Raw genomic sequence first — 20,731 nt, forward strand, 5'->3', positions numbered from 1 at the left:
GTGGTTAAAAAAAATGTGCCATATATAATTACTGGTAAAGAGATAGTGCATACAGACCAGGAGGTTTAGATCAGTTGATATGTTAATCAAGTAATGAGTACTGCATTCCATCATAAAAAGAATGTCAAGCCTCTTTTCACTAAGAGAAATCAGCTACATGACTATCAGACTATCACCAGCCTACTGAAAGGACTTAAAGAAATCAATATCACACAGAAAGATGGATCAAGCATGAATCAATGTGGCAAGCACATAACCAAACAGACATGGAATTAAACAAGAAGAAAAAAAAAAATACAAGCCAAATCAAAACTAAACCAAACGAAACCAACAAAGATTGTCGCTTAACCTGTTTTGTCAGAGCTGGTATTGATGGTATTGGTAGTGATGGAAGTGAAGGTAGTCTTTGCGCTGTCCTTGGTAGTAACAGATTTCTGCTTATTTTTCATGGCTTCCAGTGCTTTGAGCTTCTTGGCATGTTTAGTGCCTTTGTAGTGGGCCGCAGCCTGGCTCTACAAAGGAGAACAAAATGAACCATGCAATCAGGCTCATTTCTAAACTGGCATTCTCTGTATTAGTACAAATACAGACTACCTTTCAATAATGGGTACCACTTACATTATCCAAGTAGTGACCAAACAGAAAATTATAATTAGAATGATGCTTGGAAAACAACGGAAAAAGTACTAGAGCCACGCAAATTCAATTAATACAGTATATTACTGTATAACAGTAGATTAATTTCACACCAAAATTAGGTTGTTTTAGTCTATCTTGCTACCATTAGTTTTTCTATTAAGATTTATACTGCTTTCACATTAAAAAAAAAATCTCAGGCAACGGGGAGAATGGCATTCTCCTCCCGATAGCTTTGTACTTTTCCAGTTTCTATTTCAAACTAGAATTTTTATCAAAGCTTCCTTCAAAGAACAGTTTACTACTGACAGTGGTATCAGCAAATTCTCAGCAAAGACTGACAGTAAAAAACAAACCAAAAATACCCCAGCCCAAAACTAAAGCCCAAACAAAAGAAAGCAAAATATAAAACACACCCTTTCAAAGCCCATCAGCAAAGACTTAACTGAATGTGAGGCAGACATGGAATTATCTGGCTCCTTAAAAATAAATTTTAAAAAATTTAAAAAATAGAGAATTACTTTTGTTCACCTGCTACAAAAGCTAGTGTTTGAAATTCAAAGCCAGGAGCATCCTTTCAAAGGAGAAAGCTCCTACAAATCTTGTCACAGTTCCAAATACATTTTGGCTACTTCATATTGCTAAGCTAAAATAGATTTGTACATGCACTGCTATTAAAATTCATGCATTATATTACAAATAACTTTATTATTTTTAGAGTTAACACTACCAAATTTATTCATTTAATATATGTGCAAGAATATTTTAAGATTAGTATTTGAACTATTAGATTAAACTGTATACAAAAACCGCTAGAAAATTTGGATGAATATTCAGCATTTTTTTCTTCACTAATTATTTAATGTTTTATAAGAAAGACAGTATTTCAATTGATAACTTGACAATATGAAAAATTGCTTATATCTTTCCTTTTGAACTTCAAATTCTATGGAAAGTAACTCCATTATTACTTGAAAGAGAAGTTAAGACTTCAGAAATGTAGTCAAAATTTAGCTATTACAGAACTGAAAAAAATGAAAAGCAACAATTCTGGGTCAGCTTAGGGACCCATAAGGTCAGTATTTTTGTTTTAGAAAACGTGAAACAATAGAAGATACTTAGAACATAAAAGAAAGGTAAATGCTTTCTATTATGGAATCAAAATAATCAAAATATATATATATATGGAATTTAGTGACTATAAACCTAAAGTATCAAATGGGATAAAAAGACACAGTCATTCCAATCACTAAGCTGCTCATGCAGGTAGAAGAATCCTGTATTATCTGGCATTTATTAGTCAGTAGACCGTTATTAAATGCTATTTGTTCTACTGAATTTTGGGGAGAGGAGTTCTAGTGATTAACTATGACTCTAAGGATACATAGAGGGAATTATGACTTTCAGCTTATACGAAAAGTCTTGATTCCTTCCAGATGCCTGAGATTTGAAAAGCATAGGATGAGTAGGAAATAAGTAGGAGCCCCTGTCTAAAACCAATTCACAATATATGTGTAAGTGCATACATGTGTAAATATACACACACACACACTCTCTCTTGGATATTGAGATGCATCATTCAGTTTGGTTGAAAGCCAGTTTCTCTATACCTAAAATAATGTAAATCTTGTATTAGGTACCCTTATTGAAAGAACACTGGACAGTGAAGTTCTTAATTAGAAACAACTTGAACAGAAACAGCACAATCATGCACCTTTTACAATTCTCAACACATAACATTAAGACATACTGTAAGCCAAATACAAACAGTCAGAGGATGTTAATTATAATCAAACTAAAAGACCAGTCTTAAGTTACAATGATGCATTAAAAATGACATAATACTGTACACCCCTGTGCTGCTATCATGTCAACTATTTTTAGAGTTTCTAGCCAAATGTAATCATCGGTCAGCTTGAGATTCTGACTGCACTTTTTCCCTTAACTAACAGTGTCACTAGTCAAACATCTGAAACATATTCACAACGTGGTCCTTAATGATTAACTATGAATGCTGATATTAGCTTGATACAAACCCCAGCTTTCTTCACAGAATTGTTGGCAGACTTTTATTATTCTGTTTATTATTTATTATTATTAAGTTTAATTATTCTTCATCCACAGCTCTCTCCAAATTCTCTCAGCTTTAGTTCCACAAACCTCATCTCAAGTTGTATGTTGGATGCTGAAGGAATATATAATGAAGGCCTATGTAGAAATTGGTGACCTTTTCACTGCTTTGAAATATATGAATGAAATTGCTCTAAAGTGGAAACATATTGCTCAAATTTACAGGTATGATAGCTGCTACTCAGAGTTTTCCATAACTCACTTCCCACAGAGTGCTGCCAGTTTACCCATCTAAATAAGGTCTTCTATTTAAATAAGGTCTTCAAGTCTTTTTATGTCAAAGTTTAAATCTTTTTCCTCTGCGGGGACATGAAGACATCTAAGCTTGTTTCAATATAACTGTAGCTGGCATGTTAATGGGAGTTCTATGTGAGAGCAAACAGATTGCTCCTAAGCCTTTAACCAGCTCCAAATTAGATTATGCTGAACTTTTACAACCAAACCGGAACCCTAATTAAAAAGACCAAAGGAAAAAAAAAAAGAAAAAGAGAAAAAGAGTTCTGTCATTATCTTTCCTTGCAGGAGTAAGATGAAGGAGATGAAAAAATATCAATAAACGTATTTTTCAGGAAAGCAACATAAAATATGGTACCTCACTGAATCATTTCTTGCAGCCATAAGAGGACCAAACCATCCTTACTGCTTAAATGGCTTTTACTTGTAGCATATAAAATTCATTGCTGAAAGAGTTTTTACTTGTAGGATGAATACATAAATGAGATAGATCATAAAATATAATTATTCCCAACTTTCATGCTGAATTAAGCAATAATAGCAGACAGCAGAAGAGTGAAAAAACAAGTTAAGTACTAGTTTTTGCTGCTAACCATGATGCTTAACTGAATGAAGAGACTGTATCATTTCAGAAAAGTGAGAAGAATTTCCTTCTGGAACACTTTTACAAATGAATACATTAGAGGAATACTTTAGGAATGAGTTTACTTTCTTCCTTCACCACAGTTTCCATGTTTGATGCACAGAATTAATCCTAGCACTGCAAAGACAAGTCACTGTCAGCTAATGCCAGTGATGAAGCATGAGAAATACACGAAATATTGCTGGTGTAATGTTGTAGAGAACTTTAGGAAACAAAATACATTCTTGAAAAAGATGTCCAACATGAAGGTAAAAAATTATTTTTTTATCATTTATTATAATGATATATAACTATGCAAGACATAAATAATATGAAATATAGTAATATTATATAACTAATATAATTATATAAATAAATAATTTAATTATAATAATTTTTATTACTACTTTGTACCTAAGTTGAAAACTCAAGGATCCTTAAATAAATTTTGAGGACCCTGATCCTAAAAATTACATGTAGACCAACTTTGGTCTGTGGGAACTACTTCAATGAAGTGGCAAAATGTCTGCTAGCAAATCACTTTTCAATGTTATTTGTAACAACTTCCTACCTATTTGAGCAGTACAAGTCAATTTAAGCATCTCCTAATATTTTCATCTGGTTCCATGTACCAGTGTTGAATAATTAGGGACCTTTCTAAGCCATATATTTTATAACCCTGACAAATTGCTCAAATATAAAAAAGGATTTGTCTATAAAATCTGTCTGTATATTTATGTTATAACCACACAGATAAACATACTACAAAACAATAAAAATACTGTATGAAGATGTGAACAGTTAGAAAACAGATCCATAGTGTTAAACTCAGTTGTATTTTCCTTGCTTAAGTGCAGCATTGTACCACAATCACCATCACAACATCATATTATCAAGCAAATTGAAATGTGTAAAATACACTGAGAAAGACGAAATTGGATCTAGATTGTCTGTTTTAAACAATCCAGACAGTATTCTTTTGCAATTACAGTGAACATATCTACATGGCAGTCTTCAATATGAGTTTGTCTGCCTAACTAATGTACTTCACTGGATTATATGCCTTCTCACTTATGTTCTTTAGGCAGCAGTGCAACAAAAACATTATGCTTAGTTTTTGCATCGAGGAAAAAAACAGGTCTTGTCCTATTCTCAGAGAATTTTTAACTCTGCAGCACTGCATCTTCTTTTTCATATCCCTCCTGATCCACCTCATGTTACCATTCTTCTTACAGATTGTTTTCCTGCCTTAATCACTCCCTCTAGGCAACACCTTCATAATCAAGGCCAGTTCAAATAGAAGAAACCTTTTGCAAAAGGTGTAGTGGATGTGTTCCACTGATTCTTTCTCACAAAATTAAATCCAACTATCTTGCATTATGTCTTTCTCTTTTCACAATGCATTTTGAAAGATGTCTGTTGTTGGTAAGGCTCCATGCTTTTACCTGGCTAACTAGTAGCAAGGCTACAGCATGCCTGCACCCTAAGAAAGCACAAAATTGAGAGGGCTGAGAGTGCTGGAAAGTCTATTCTGTCTGCCTGGGACTTCAGAAGTTCACACCATCTTTTTTTATTTTGGCTAATTCAGCAACAGATGTCAGGATTCTCCAGACCAAAAAGCTCTAAAACAACAACAAAAAATTAGATTCCCAGTTCAAACTAATACTGTCAGTGAGCTGGGCACATATGCACAGTGATAATACATAATACATAACTGCATAAGCCAGGAAGGCTTCTGTTCTTGATGAAGTCAGGGAAATTTCTTATGAGAGGTCTATCACATACTACTATAACTTCCAAGTACAAATATTTTCCTATAGTTGGGCTGTCAATAAGTATTTGAAAAATAATTTTACTGGCGTCCTAAGCCTACAAGAAAGTGATAAAATTCAAATGACTTTCTTATTTTTGGAGCAAGTGTGTCATTTTTTCTAGCAACTCCAAAGCCTGAGCAGCCAGTGATGACAGCATTGCCCAGGGAAGGTTGCAGGGAAGGATGCAGCTGAGACATCTGTATCCTACCAGTTATATAACCAGAGCTGTTCTCCATGGAACTTCTCCTGTAAGTAAACTGGAGAAGTTTACTGGGAGAAAGCCTTACAGGCCTGAGATGCCCAACACTTGGTTCAGCCTAAAGCAGGGGTCTAACAGTGAGAAACAGCTAAAAAATTTTGTAGAGGATTGTGCAGTCTTTTTCATAGAAATGTAGTTACTCTGTTTAGTAGGTAAATTTTTACATGAGGCAATATTAAATTTTAAAAAAATACTTTCTTAAAAGGCCCTCTATTTGTTTGGTCAGTGAGTGCACATGGGAAATCCAGAATTACACCCAAGTCCTGTGCTTACCCACTAGAAAACAGAAAAATTCCACAGACTTTAGCAGTTTCACAGACACTGTACATGAAACAACTAATTACCTGTGCAAGCCTTAGCAGAATAGGAGATTAAGTAAAAACATGTAATGCAATTTTTAAAGATGATGTCAACATGATGACATGGTTCATATTGAACAAGTATCCTAATTTCTGCCTGATACATACAAATTCAATCTGCAGTCAATTATGGTGAAGATAAACATTGCCTATCATTATTTCTAACTTCTGCTAAGCTTACTTTTATCTTCTGAGTTGTGCCACTTAAATTTTTTGAGCAGTCTATCACAACACAACTCTGTAATCCAATTACCCTATTCACTCAGGTGTAATTGTGGTACTAAACACCAAGGATATGTGGAACATGGCTTCTTTCAGATTTGTTCTGAGAGAAGGCTTTTGTCCCCAAAACTGTGATTGATCAATTCACACTTTCTCTAGAACCAAAGATACAATAACAGGTCAGGAACAACAAAGGTCTTCTCTGAAGAAAACAACCCAAAACAATTCTCCATTATTATGGCAGAATAAAATGCCCCAATATATTGTTCCCCAGGTACTTATAAAGAAAGCTCCCTCTTTCTGCTCCCTCTTCTCCTTCCTAAAGCATTTATTCAGTATACTCATGAATGCACCCTGAGACTCACTGATCAGAGTGAATGAGTTCTTCCTGAGCTCACCAGCACCCTTGCATAATTAATCTGCTCTACCCCACTCCCTGTTCTTGAACTTCTTCCAGAGTAATTTCTGTAATGGTGAGAGAATGCACCTGGCAAGAGCCTGCATCACATTGGGAGAGACTGGCATCGACACCATTCTTATGGTAAAACCATCAATAGTTTAGTAAAATCAATTTCATTTTCATTATGAAAGGAATAGCATATTTTCATTACGGAAAGCAAAACTTGTTTTATCTTGGTCAGATGAAGAAGTAAAAATTTCCTACCTAACTTCACTTATTCCATAGGACAGTATTTTTTGGTCCATGCTTGCACTATAAACTGCCATTGAGTGTGACATTACCTGAAATAATTTAGGCAAGATACAAAAATCTGCCTGAATATAACACACTGCATTCTGAGGCAACATACACTGTGCCAAAATATATATACTGAAGGGAATATAACTCAAGTAATCAATCAGTTCTCATACCTGGCATTTTTCCTTTAAGGACACTAGTACTTCGTGCAGAACAACAAAATTTTGTTACATGTTGAAATACAATAAACAGGCCGTTGATTTTGCCATCTATTTTATCCTTTTTATTGTTAAGAAAAAGCAGTTTTAAGCTTATTTTGACAAGGTTATCAAGTTCTACAATCTGGAATTTTATATATTCTGTCTTGCAAAGCAATATGGTTGTTTAGGGGGATGCTCTTTAGATGGGGAGAGGAAACGTGGTCTTTTGAAAACTGCTGTCATCAATAAAATTAACTTTTAAATTAAATTAACATTTAATCTCATCTTTACTGTATTCATTAGCACCATCATTTATTTTCACCATAGCAAATCTTAATGTCGCTAGAATTTCAAGAGAATATTAAACTCATTTGGTATCTTTTTTTCATTTAGATTAACCAAGTGATTAATCTCAGATTAATATTAGAATGATATACAAAAAAAAGTTAATCTATACACACTGCTATGAGCTATGCATATAATAAAATAAAGCATATATTAATTCAGCTTCCAGTTTTGAATCTGGAACTGATATATTCTAAATGGAGAACTTGAACAAATGATATATGCTACTGGTATTTTGTAGAAATGTACCCCAGATTCCTTGCACTAGCAGTGTGCACCACCACACATTTTTTAAACATTGTATTAATAATGTAATTTCAGTTCAATATTCAAGGTTATACACAAATTATGATTATTTAAAAAAACAAGCGACCCTGTTGAACTTAGCATCAATTTTCTGAATAGTGTTGAAAATTCAGTTTTTTCTGGTGTCATCAAAAGAATAACAGTGTTGGATATGGAGCCAGCACCTGTTTGAATAAGAGTTTATTCACAACACCTAATTGGAGTCAAGGATCTACACATGCACTTACCTGCCCAGACACTCATTTAATTTAGAAACTTTTCACTGTTTGAACAAAACCCACTTGATTCCCTCAGCATGCATCTTGTGAACTCATAACTAGAGAAAGTTGAGTAGGTGGGTTTGGAGTACCTTGTCTGAGTGTTTTCACCTGCTTTCTGTTGCCAAGGAAACTATTTCTCTTTGTTTACCTTCACAATAAAAATCTTATTGAATTCTGAGTTTCTGATTTTTTTTTTGACTGAAGCAAAGCATCATGGAAGAGTAATGGTCAGACACAAAGATACTACAAGAAATTTCATGCAAAACAGTAAAAGCTCAAAAAGTGCTTCCTTATGATTTGAACCTTATATTTGAAATTACAAGTTAATATGATTTCTATATACAAAATCATAAAAGAGAGTCCACAGAGTTATTGTAACTGCTCCTAAACACAGTCTTAATACTTTTATTGCAATCACTGTTTAAAATACTGTAATTACTAAAAGCTTTTCAAGTTTCAGTTTTGTGTTCAGAAAAATGTTGATTCAACTTCCCAATTATTTCATAAAAACATACAGTTTCACAGATTTTTCATTTTGGATTCTCAATATATATTTCAATGATTATTTTAATGTAAATATTTTAATGTAAATATTTAATGTAAATATTTTCAATGTCCTTTAAATCAGCTCCTACCCATAAGCAGAAATTCAAAACCCACAAAAAGAAATATAAATGCTCAAATTTCCTGATTACAACTTAATTTTATGTGAGCTTGACTGTAGGTTCCCAGGTTAAATCTCCAGCCTTCTTCTAGAAGACTATAAATATACATAAAATATCATTTGAACTTTTCCACCGTGAAAAGTTTGCACAGATGCACAAAGACTGATAATTTAAAGAGGGGAGAGTTTATAGATTCTTTCATTCTCTTAATAGCTTGAAAGGCACCCAAACCTTCCCTGTACAGAAACATCCATAGAGAGGCAGTCCGTTTTCTTGGAATAAAAGAACTCTTAGCTCACTAGTTTGCTTATTTAGACACATTTTGTATGCCTAAAAGAGTTCTATGCCAGTAATTTGCTTAAAAAGTGCCACTATAGGTGTGTCCATAAGACACTCTAGGAGAAATACACATTACATAAAAAAAAAAAAAAGAAAATAAGTAAAATGAATAAATGCTACCTACTAGAAACAAAAGTAAAATGTTTTATGTAATGAATCAATATAAATAGAACATAAATAGCTTAGTGGTGATAAAAACTAGTGCCATACCAAGAAAGTAAATCTGTATTAAACCTAGTTTTTTCTAAACAATTAGCAAAGGAGAAAATATTTTGAGAAAATAATCCAAAGGGAACAAAGGTTTATAAGGCATAGGAACTTGAAGATCGGTCAGTCTGCAATGCAGTTCTATTTATTCCTTTATATATTTTTTAATTTCTTTTGCCTTGCTTTCAGTTATCCTTGGGTGATTCTGTGAACATATTAAGGGTCTCAGTGAAGTTCACAAAATACTGTATGTACCTGTAAGATTTGCCACTGCTCTTCTACCAACTAGCACAGAGCCTTAGCACTTTGTATCATTACCTTAACACATACCTAGAGTACACAGACCTGCTTGTGAGCAAGTCATTAAATCTGCCATTAGAGTTAGTCATTAAATCAATTAATATGCTTGGTTCTTAAAGTAATACATATATGTGGATAGATCAAGTTGCTCCAAAAGTAATGAAGGCTGAAAACTGGGATTTATTTAATGAGATGTGTAGGCTGTTGTATTACCATCAATACAGAAAAGGCCATGATACCTTCCAGTATAAAGCTGACAGGTCAGAATCTTTTACTCCTTTAAGCTGTTAGGTTCCATGTAGGAAGCCAAAGTTAGGGATATTAAATAGTATAAATATAAATAGTATAAATATAATAAAACTTAAAGAGATGTTCTGACATCACTTACTGTTTACACTGTGGTTACATTTTGTCTCCTTCCTACAAAACGTTCTACTTATTTGATGTTACACTGAAATCTGAAAATCTGTTGGGTTTTTTTTTCCCCATTGAACAAAACCAAATTGAAGATAAAAGAAACTGGCTGCAATCCTATAAACTTTGCTGGATATGAACAGTGCCTCTGAAATCAACTGGACATTTTAGATGTTCAAGTGCAATAGGAGAAGTGTCTCAGAGATGCTCTATACTTCTACATTGGCATTAAAGTTTCTCATCTCCTCTAGTCAAGCACAGGTTATCAGGTTCAAAACTGGAACAGTTATATGAAATCATAAGGTGTATAAAGTAAAAAAAGATTAAACTAGACAGGTATAAAAGCCCTTTCTGGTTTTAAAGCCTAAGACATTTGTTTGGGCAGAGATTACTTAAAGAATGAAATTTCCAAAATTTAATGCTGGGACTCCAAAGTTTTTGGAGCAGGCAAATCTCTTCATATCTGTTCACAAAACTGATTAACAAATTTATACTTATTTATTTGTTCTCTCTTGTTTTTATGTTGCCCTTCCTTTTGTTATGGCAGAGCTAAGGAAAAGACAGTATGTCTTCCCCAGCCCCTAAAAAATTACTTTCAGAAAACTGATTTCTTTAGTAAAAACCTGTAGAGATTTCTGAACTTTCTTTGAATAAAATGGAAATAGGAATCTTTAACTTCACCTCCAATGATGAACTGAAACTGTGAACAGCTCTTAGTTTGCATCCATGACATCTCACTGCTGGGATAATTAGCATGCCTCACTGTGCTTTGTAGCTCCCCAAATTTATACAATGGAGCATGTTGTACTGAAAACTTCTACATAAAAAAACCGAGAACTCTCAACAAGGAAATCTCGTCATGGGTTTCCAAGCTGGTGGTGTACATTTGGAGTGTATGGACAGTTTGAACTGATTTGGGCTCAATGAGCTTCAGGATGATTTCTGGAGTTCAACCACCACTGAGTACAGGTGAAGCAGCAATATGGGGCAGCCAGGTTCTTATGTCCATAGCTTTATAATTTTTAAAACTGATCCTTAAAAAATTTCTTTAATATGTTATGCTTAACATTACTACTAAATTGCATAAAGCAGTAAGTTCTTTTTTCTCTTGGGTATTTATTCATGACTTACTTTTTGCAAATAAGTGCACAAATATGATTAGCTTTTGCAAATTGCTCCTTATTCTGTTACTGGTAAGTAATTTTTATAATTCTGCAGTGTAAACAGATGCTATTTTCCACTACACATTCAGCTGTAATGAGCTAATTCAATGTGTTAAAAACAACAAAAGATCTTCAAGAATGAGCTATTTGCTTCAATATTCCAACCTCCTTTGAAATCTGTGTTGAAATCACCAATGATAGGAAGTTAGAAAATTACCGTAGAAGCCCTGTTGCAAAAGAAGGGCTCTAGTTAATTTATTCAAATCCCAGCTGTGTTCTGTTACCTTACTAACAGACATGCTGCCCATCATATTGATCCAAAAGTTATTTTTTGACCAGAGCTAATAGGCTTCATTACTTTTCCTGTAACAAAACAATATTTGGGCACAAGTTTTGCAACTGTTTCAACATTCACACTTATGAAATCATTATACACCAAAATCTAGAAAAAATGAACCATATTTTCCTTGCCCTTTGGAAATGGCAAGGACCTCCTTCCTATGAAAGAGAGAAAAATAAAACCAAAACAGAAAGGAAACATGTTGAGTTTAGATTGTGTGGGTGAAATCCTGGCACCACTTAAGTCAACAGAATTGATGACATTTATTTCACCCTGGACTGGCAATTGAAAGCAAGTGCAATACTCCATCTGGAAACTGTGAAGAATTTAAAGATGGACCAACAGCCTTTGACTAAGCCAACAAAACCAAATGTACAGCACAGAAACACATCAGCTGAGAAAAAAGTTCTGTTTTCACCACAAAAATATGTCATAATCAACTTGGAATATGCTAAATGCTTAGCCTCACTATAGCATTTGTTTTAGTAACTGCATCATCTTGGTTGGCACTTTATACTAATATTCAGATGCTACTGGTATCTTGTGCATAAATATATGCTACAAAAAAGTGAAAAATAAAAATTAAGAACATCAGAACAAAAAAAAAAAAAAAGAAATAGCTCAAATAGAAATGACTTGATTTTTCTGCTCTTTTTTACTAGGTTTTACTTAACACTGCTAAAGACAACCATGGGAATATTTTCCAATTTCTTTTATATTTTAGCAAATCTGTTTGAGAAAGGCAATTGTATGTGTGTATATATATATATATATATAAGTATTTATGTTATAATTACACACACAGCATGGGAAAACTGCCATCTCACCAGAAATATAATATTAGATGGAAAGCTTTCCAGTGTGGAGTACACCTGAGACATAGATATATATCCCCAGCAAACAGCCAGCTATAAGAGACTCACAGTTTTGTCAGAGCGACATAATCCATTGCCCTTTTCCTAGTGGGTTGCAAATAATTTGTGCAGCACTTTATGGACAGATATAAAGACACAATGCATATCAGAAGCACTACATAATGATATCCAGGGAGTATGACATCAGAAGAAGGCAGATAATCATTAGAACTCTCAGTCTCAACTGAACTTTGAGACTATTTTTTCATTTTAAATACTTTCTCACTTTTGATCCGAGAGCTAGATTACATCTGAGTCTATCTCATAATACAAAACCCAAACAAAATGTAATAAAAATAAATAGACTAAATAAATAACTCAATTTATGTCCCAAAGACTGTGCTTTATAGTATAAATAATTTCAAGAATGACTGGTATTTCAACATGAATGAACCTTAGATAGACCAAGAAAACAAGGACCCTACCTTGAAAAGACCTTAAGGGTGTGAGCTCAGACCATGGATTTGGAAGGGTAATAGCAGACAGCAAACATTGTGACTGTAAAAGAAAGGACTTGCAGATGTAGGTTCCTATGATCTACCAAATTATGACAAATACTTGCCAGTAAGTTATCTGCCTGAGGCAAATTAACTGGCCTGAGACAAGTCAACATTCCCAGGGCATCTTCCTGGCTTTCAGAATTAATGGCAGGAACCATGTTATCCCTGTGCCCGTGCATGTCAGTCTCCTCAGAGCCTTGAGAGGCCTCCACTCCCAGCTCTGATGAGGCGCCTCTGTGTGCCACCTACTCCACCAGCCACATCACAGAATTGAAATGGCTTGGATCCCTTTCGTAAGGGATCTGAAAGATCTTCTATTTCCATCAGCTCTGACACGGCCAGAGACAACTTTCACTACACCAGTTTATGCAAAATGCCATCCAGCCTGCCCTGGAGCACTTCCAGGGATGGGCCATCCACAACTTCTCTGTTCAAGTGCCTCATCACCCTCACAGTAAAGAATTTATTTCTAATACCTGATCTAGAGCTGTCTCAGTTTAAAGCCATCCTTCCTAGTCCTGTCACTACATGCCCTTGTAAATAATCCCTTTCCAACTCTCTTGTAGGCCCTCTTTAGGCACTGGAAGACTGCAGTAAGGTCCTTCCAGAACCTTCTCTCCTCCAGACTGAACAGCCCTAACTCTCCCGGCCTGTCTTCATAGGAGAGGAGCTGCAGCCCTCTGATCACTTTCATGGCCCTCCTTTGGACTCATTCACTTCAGCAAGTCCATGTCCTTGTCCTGCTGGGGCTTCCAGCGCAGGACACAGCACTCCAGGAGGGACAGAGGGGACAGAGGGGCAGAACCTCCACCCTGCTTTTGATGCAGCCCAGGATTCAGTTGTCCACCTGGGCTACAAGTGCACATCAATGGGTCATGCTGAGCTCCTCATCCACCAGTATCCCAATCTTTCTGTATTCCTAGCAGGCTACTTGTCCTTTTCTCCACTCTGTAGGCTTCCTTTTTGTGTTTTGCATTTCAAATACAAACTAGATATTACTTCCAGCTGAGTGGTTTAAGATGCATTAGCAAATTCAGGCTTACAGAAGATAAATCTAGCAGGTTGCTTTAGGCAGAAAACTGGCCAGGAATAAAATTGGGAGCTTTCAGGCTAAGCCAAAGTGTTGACTAGCCCAAATATGGTAGGAGGACAAGCAGTTACCTGCTTTTTATGGATTAACTCTATAGCCAAAGTGTTTAATCAGTCATGTGCAAACATCTTTCAGTAAGTCAAACAGGTCTATGACTTTTACAAGTTCAGAAATATGGGGATAACCCTCCCTGATATTTTACAGGAGAGACCCTCTACCTCCTTTGTCTTATTAGACAGACATAATTGATCCTGCATATTACCACAGAGGCAGCAACAGAATTTAAACATTATTTTTGCAGAAAATGTGCAGATGTGGCATTTGGGGACACTGTTTAGTTGGACTTGATGGTCTTTGAGGTGTTTTCCAGCCTTAATGATTCTAGGATTCTATGATAATATGTCTGAATATGTGGTTATTTACGGTGCAAGAATTTCAGAAAATGACTTGATGTTAATGATAAAATCATCATCCTGTTTATTTATCCTTTGGTGCTGATAAAAGAGAATTATGCTTCTCCCCAGCCAAAGGTCCTCAAGGGCCAACCCATCACTCACCAGTTACAAGTTATCATCACTTATCAGGTTGAAAATGGATCTTTGCACACACCAAAACAGCTTGCATTGAAACACCACGAGCGACTGCCTTGTCCTGAATGTAATTCATCTTCTATTAACAACATACTGAAATGAAATGAGCTGCTGTTACCCACTCAGGCAAGGAAAATCCTGCTTCATAGCCGAGTTCAAAACCCCCTCAGTTTGCTGTGGCTATACATACTCAATTAAAAATGCATATTTAGAATTCGTGGGACCTTTTTTACAGAAAAAAGGAATCATGCCTGCAAAACACACAGATTATTATGACTGCAACAATCAGTTTCAATACTTGAGTTACAATTCGTAGTCCAACTACTCTAAGTTTTTATACCTCCTCACTGAGACTCAATCTCTTACTATTCATGTCAGGAGCAGCCATAACAAATTGCCAGCATGAGGACGTCAGTAGGGGTGGGGGGAAGGAAGGCAAATATTTTTTGGCCTTCACTTTCCTATTCAGGGAATACAGAAATTGACATCTTTTGGATACAAGTAGACCTTCTGAGAAAGATGATGTACAATCATTAATTTTGAAAATCCAGATTTAAATCAGTTGCCCATTTAAGCTGTCCTAGAACTGCTTCTCTTGTTTCTTACTGCAACTACCAGAAAAAGGCTGATAGAATTCAACCACTTTAACTTTTGTATAGTTTTTGTGAGCGATTGAAAAACAAAAATATTAATTAAGGCTGACTTTGGAGAATATCTGAATCCTAAGTAACCCCAGCTGATGAATGTCAGGATGAAAAACCTCCTCCCAATTAAAAAAAAAAGAAAAAGACTTGCACTGGACAGGGTCATGTATTTCAAGATTCTGTCTTCAAGCCTTTCTGCTCTCTGGACTTGGACATAATTTCTTTGGAATAACTTTTTCTTGGGTTTCAACCAATAGCTTTATGATCATTTGGCATTAATAGCTCCTGGATGGCTCTAATTGCTCTCCTATTGTTTACTTTGCCACCTGAAACTTTCCATTTCTCAAATCACCCATTTCTGTCACTATATCCCAAATATAAATCATTAACTATGACAAACTCAGAGTCTCCTTTTTTTTCCACATATTGATCTCCTACTCTGCATCATTGCACCCATTACTCAATACTGTTCATTTGTTTCTTCTCCTGTACAGCTCCTTCTCACTCTTGCATACCTTAGAACAACACACCTCAATGTCTGGACCAGGACCTTTGTTTTCTCACTGCAGTCCCTACTCATGAGGACATGATCCCTACTGCTGAATGCCACTGCATCTGCTGCTTCCTTCTTCTGAATGTGTGCCTTTTTTTTTTTTTTTTTTTTTTTTTTTGGTGGCAGCACCACTCCCAACAGCACTAATTTAGCACAGGAGAAACTAATAAGCCTACAAATATCCCAGGCTTCTCCCTATGTCTTATGCCTCGCTGGTTTACCATGCTTGTAAGGCCTGTCACCAATCAGGACATGGAGCTCAGACTCTAGAAGAACAGCCAAAATACTTCTGGACCATATTTACATATACATGATGTGCATTTTCTTAGCTCTCCTGTGAAGGAGGTTTCATTCTTACAGCCTTTTCACACACTGAAGAGATACAGATTAGGCATGTTAAATCATTTTGGAATAAAAAAATCCTTGCCCTTGAGAATTACACAAAAGAAAATACTGTAAAATGCATTTAAAAAAAAAATCTTCATTCTCCCAGTGTCCTAAATGTTATTATTTCCATATACTTGGAAATGTTTTCTGACATCTTCAGATATTCTTACTCATTTATTGCTGCTTCTCACAATGTGTTTACATTAGAAATCTATTTTATTACAAACGTTTATCTTACATATGGCTCTGGTATGAAAAACATGCTAGAGAATAAATTGAAGAATAACAGGTGACTTGTGATGGGCTATTTGGCTAGAATTGTATTACTGAAAACCCATTAAAAATTTCTATTCAATAACAAAAAAATAATTTTCTGTCCTGTCATTATAACAAATGATAAGAGTCTTTGAAAAGGTAACATAGATGGATGTATCTGTAAAATAAAAATTATGCCATATGCTCAGATTAATTACTAAACTATAAAAATAAACAGATTGTCATGTTGGAAGAAAAACTTCTATGCAAGTGATGAAATTCCATATTTGGCAAACAAGGTATTCAAGCAGACAGAATATAGGGACAAGGCTCAGTGATTACTTGATTTGCAATTTAGTGCTTTTATCATCAATTTAAAAAAAACCAAAACATCTGAGTAAATATCCCATAGTTTTAAAGGTACTGCATATACAATTGGCTTATTGAATTACAAGATTTAGACATGTTTTGTATTGGTGTGTAGACTGAGGTGAGAGATAATAATGCTGAAGTGTCTGCAGCTAATGAAAACATAACACCTTCTATTGGGTGGCATGGCTCACAGCAAAAAAAGCAATATATCACTGTCCTGAAAATGACCAGCAGGAATAGGAAAATGAGCTATTGCTAATTAAGCTTTTTATGTAAAAACACGATTGCTAATCAAATCTTTATCACCCCACCCTGTCACATTCTTTCTTCTTCATTTACACTTCATCCTGTAATCCTTGAAGTATCAGCTTTATAGTTGTCTTATTTGCTGTTTTTTTGACACGTGATAGGATTAACTTGTGACAATGATTATTTAAAGAAGATATCTAAAATATAAAAGTGACCATAGATGAAAAAAAGAATGGTACAATTAAATTATATCTGGTCATTCTGATAGCTAATTAAAAGTCATATTAATATTAATTTCAGCTTCCTCAAGCTGAAATTTCATCTTTCTTGTGACATCTGAAAACCAACTTTATTACAAGGGAAAAAAAATTATTCAGTAATGACCACAATATAAGAAGAATTCATTAAATTAAGGAATTATGCCTTTGGATTTTAATTAGTTAATTGCTATGAAATTTGCTATACAACCTTCAGATAAATTGAATACTGATATTACCCTAACAAGATATCTAATTAAAAGCCAACAAAAATGCTTCTTCAAAAATTCTGGGCTAGCATATAAGAATTTTAAATTTCTACTAATGGAGTACCACATAACAATTCTAGTTTTAATTTACATTGTTATAATTATTGCAATATTTGTACAGTAAAGTGAAAAAGAACATAAGATATTAGAAATAGAAAAGCATTTTTTTATCATGTAGGGAAAGATCAACTGAACTTATTATTTTTGTCAAAGAAATAAAAAAATCAAAGCAAGCACCGACAATTTCAATACTCTAAATGTAAATTAAAATACTTCAGACAAAAGGCTTGAAGGCAAGTGATTCTCCCACCAAGGGATGATTTTCACTTGTCTCCAGGTGTAACATTATGTGCACTGATGGGCTGATCAACAGAACAGAACTTCTCCCCAGCTGTAATCAGGAATGATTGATGGTTGGGACAAAAAAGTTGATTATCATGACAAGTCCGCTGATGCAGAGAAAATAGGCTATGCTGGGGAAAGGATAAAACCTGTTCGGAGACTACCTTATAAAATCTCCTTTCTAAGGGATAAAAAGAAACATTTATACCCATCTAAAAATTGCTAACATAAATTAATTCAGTACATTTGCTATGCATTTGTATCTAAAGTTATCCCACCACAACACAATGAGATCTATCTAAATACAAAACAGAACTAAATCTATTTTTAAAATTATACTTTGAGGTCACCTCATCAAACAATTATATATATATATGAAAGTACCTGTATGGTCTACCAGTAGACCATTACCTCAGTTTAAATACATGATTTGAATTCATAATTCAGATTTTAAAGTCTGTGGGGGAGTTAGGTGTAAGTGCCATATTGAATTCTTTGCTGAAAAGAAGTCAGCCCCTTTTAACCATTTAAAGCCTTTAAAGACTTCACTTTCAATTGAGCTAAAAAAAAAGATGCACAGGTGTGGGCAATATGCCCTCAAAAGTATAGTTCAAATGTGTGTTTTTTTCTTCCAATAGAAAGCTTTTACAAGGAGGTATTGGGTTGCAATTCCATTCCTTCAGAGGATAAGGTTTCCAGCTGTTAGCTGTGATGTAAGTAAGTACACAGAATAGCAAAATCTCCAGAGACTGCAAAAGACATGAGAGGAGTGATAAAAGAACTTGGGAGCTGAAAAAGTCAGGACTGGAGGTTCTGAAGTGGAGTTTGTTTACATTGGGGCAGTTGTGTTTAATAGCAACTCTTTCAAAAGGAAACATATTTGCTCCCAGAAGAGGCTGCACAGACACAGTGGAGAAGAATATATTACAGGTACCTATGAGAGCACAAATTTACCGACCAAAAAGAGAAAAAAAAAAAAAAGGTGTCCAGAGTCTGTGTAACATTACTTGGAAAGATTTTATGGGTGTTGGAAGAGAGTATCATCAACCAAAGCCAAGTATAAGCACTACTAAAACACTACTTTACTCTTAATGCATTTTTAGAAGAGATTATTGTGGGGGGGGAGGGGGAATTGATGAAAAATACAATTTGCTGCACATTTTCTTCACTTTTTCTGTATCCTAGACTGGGATATACCCCTGTCTGTTTATCTTTGGGGGATTTTTTTATGTCCTTATTGGTGCCTGAGAAAGTGAACCAGGAGTCACTGCTTGCTAACTGGAAGAGAAAATATTTTGCCACTTTTACAGTTAAATCTGCTATCTGCACCTACTATTAATAATCCAGAATCTCAGACTCCCTGCTATATGAATTCTTATTTTTAAAAATAAATGTGAAAGTAAGAACTTAAAACAGACTAAAAAAATAAAAGATAGACGAAGATCGCACAACAAAGAGTTTAAAATTTTTCTTTCCTTTGAAGTGAGGACTTGCTTATGGAAAGTGGTTTCAGTAAAAACTCCCCAGTACAATTATTCTTAAATTTCAATTTCTTGTTAGAGTTGACTGACTTTTCATGTTTAGAGAAGAAGTTGACAGAAAAAAACTGCCTCAAACACATCTAAGTGTAGGGCAAAAAGTGAAGAGATTTCTCTCTTTACAGCTTAAACAGGCAGATTTTTCCATGAATGTCACAATACGGAACCAGAAGAGAGACTTCCTTTCCCTTCTTTTATACTGTCTTTTCCCCTGTCTACACTAATTCCCTCATGTATAAAATGGTATTTTTCCATGTACAGTTTTCAATGTACAATACTAAACACTGTCTTCTTTCCCAATTCCAGCCAAAAACTTCAAAGAAGCTCTGGTTAGCCTCTACCTGCCCAACCATAGCATTTTAATTTCATTCATATATTCCTCCATCCTCCTCAAGGCAAAAAGTCTTTCTGACTCTGTTGTAACTCAAAGAATGTAGTTACAGGACCAAATCCATTAAAACAACTGGAAACACATTTGTAATTTGCCTGGAAGGCATCTCAGTGAGTAACAGATAATCCACTGAAAGCAGAGTTTGGAAGATCTAGGACCTATGAGACCATTTAGGCCTGCATGCTGCCTCCCAGTATAACGTTTTCTGATACATTCTTACATATTAATTTAATCATTTCTGAGAGAAAGGAAATTTCTGACAGTAAGACATACAGATGTGAAAGGAGGTTGCTTTTATTTCAGACTTTCTGTCTTATTAACTGCTATCACCTCTGCCTTTCCTTCAGCTCTTAGCAGTTCTGAGATCCACGCCCACCTAAAGTTAAAAGTTGGCCCCAAAAGGGCAAATACTGCAACTGTTCTCTTCAGTGCCACAAGCAAAAACCTTTTCAACTAATTTGTCTTCATATTCCACAGTCAGAATACCAGCCATTAATCTTTTGCAATTTATAAACAGCACTATCAGAGAGAGCAATTGCCTATTCACGTATCATTTCTGGCAAACTCTAGTAATTTAAAAGAGATGTCAAACCTTCTGCACAATTGACTTGTTTTATCAAAATAAGTGAGAGCTTTGGAAATGAAATAACCTAATAGGATGAACAGAGGTAGGAAGCAAGAGCTAGCAAGAGCTGTCAAATGAAAACAAAAAAAAAGTTTTAGTTTGACATAATGTAAATCCTACACAGCAAAACCTGATGATCAGCTGAATGTTTTAATCTCTTTCTACAGTGACTCTGATATTCAGCTGACATAGACATTAGACATTTCTCTTCCACCCTGCTTTTTCAGGGACCAGGTAGCTGAA

The 20,731-nt window shown here is 34.9% G+C and overlaps 1 protein-coding gene across 5 annotated transcripts in view; it reads right to left on the reverse strand.

The window, feature by feature from the left end:
* ZNF385D (zinc finger protein 385D) overlaps window positions 1-20,731 on the reverse strand; it is a 418,148-nt gene that overhangs the window by 67,768 nt on the left and 329,649 nt on the right. For all 5 annotated transcript variants that reach the window (XM_071429336.1, XM_071429338.1, XM_071429335.1 and 2 more), the window contains one exon: window positions 350-512. In XM_071429336.1, coding sequence (XP_071285437.1) covers window positions 350-512 — 163 coding nt within the window. The remainder of the gene's footprint in view (window positions 1-349; window positions 513-20,731) is intronic.

The sequence above is a fragment of the Agelaius tricolor genome, unplaced genomic scaffold (genome assembly GCF_023055355.1).
Source record: "Agelaius tricolor isolate 1412-34295 unplaced genomic scaffold, bAgeTri1.0.p SCAF_6, whole genome shotgun sequence".
NCBI classification, from domain to species: domain Eukaryota; kingdom Metazoa; phylum Chordata; class Aves; order Passeriformes; family Icteridae; genus Agelaius; species Agelaius tricolor.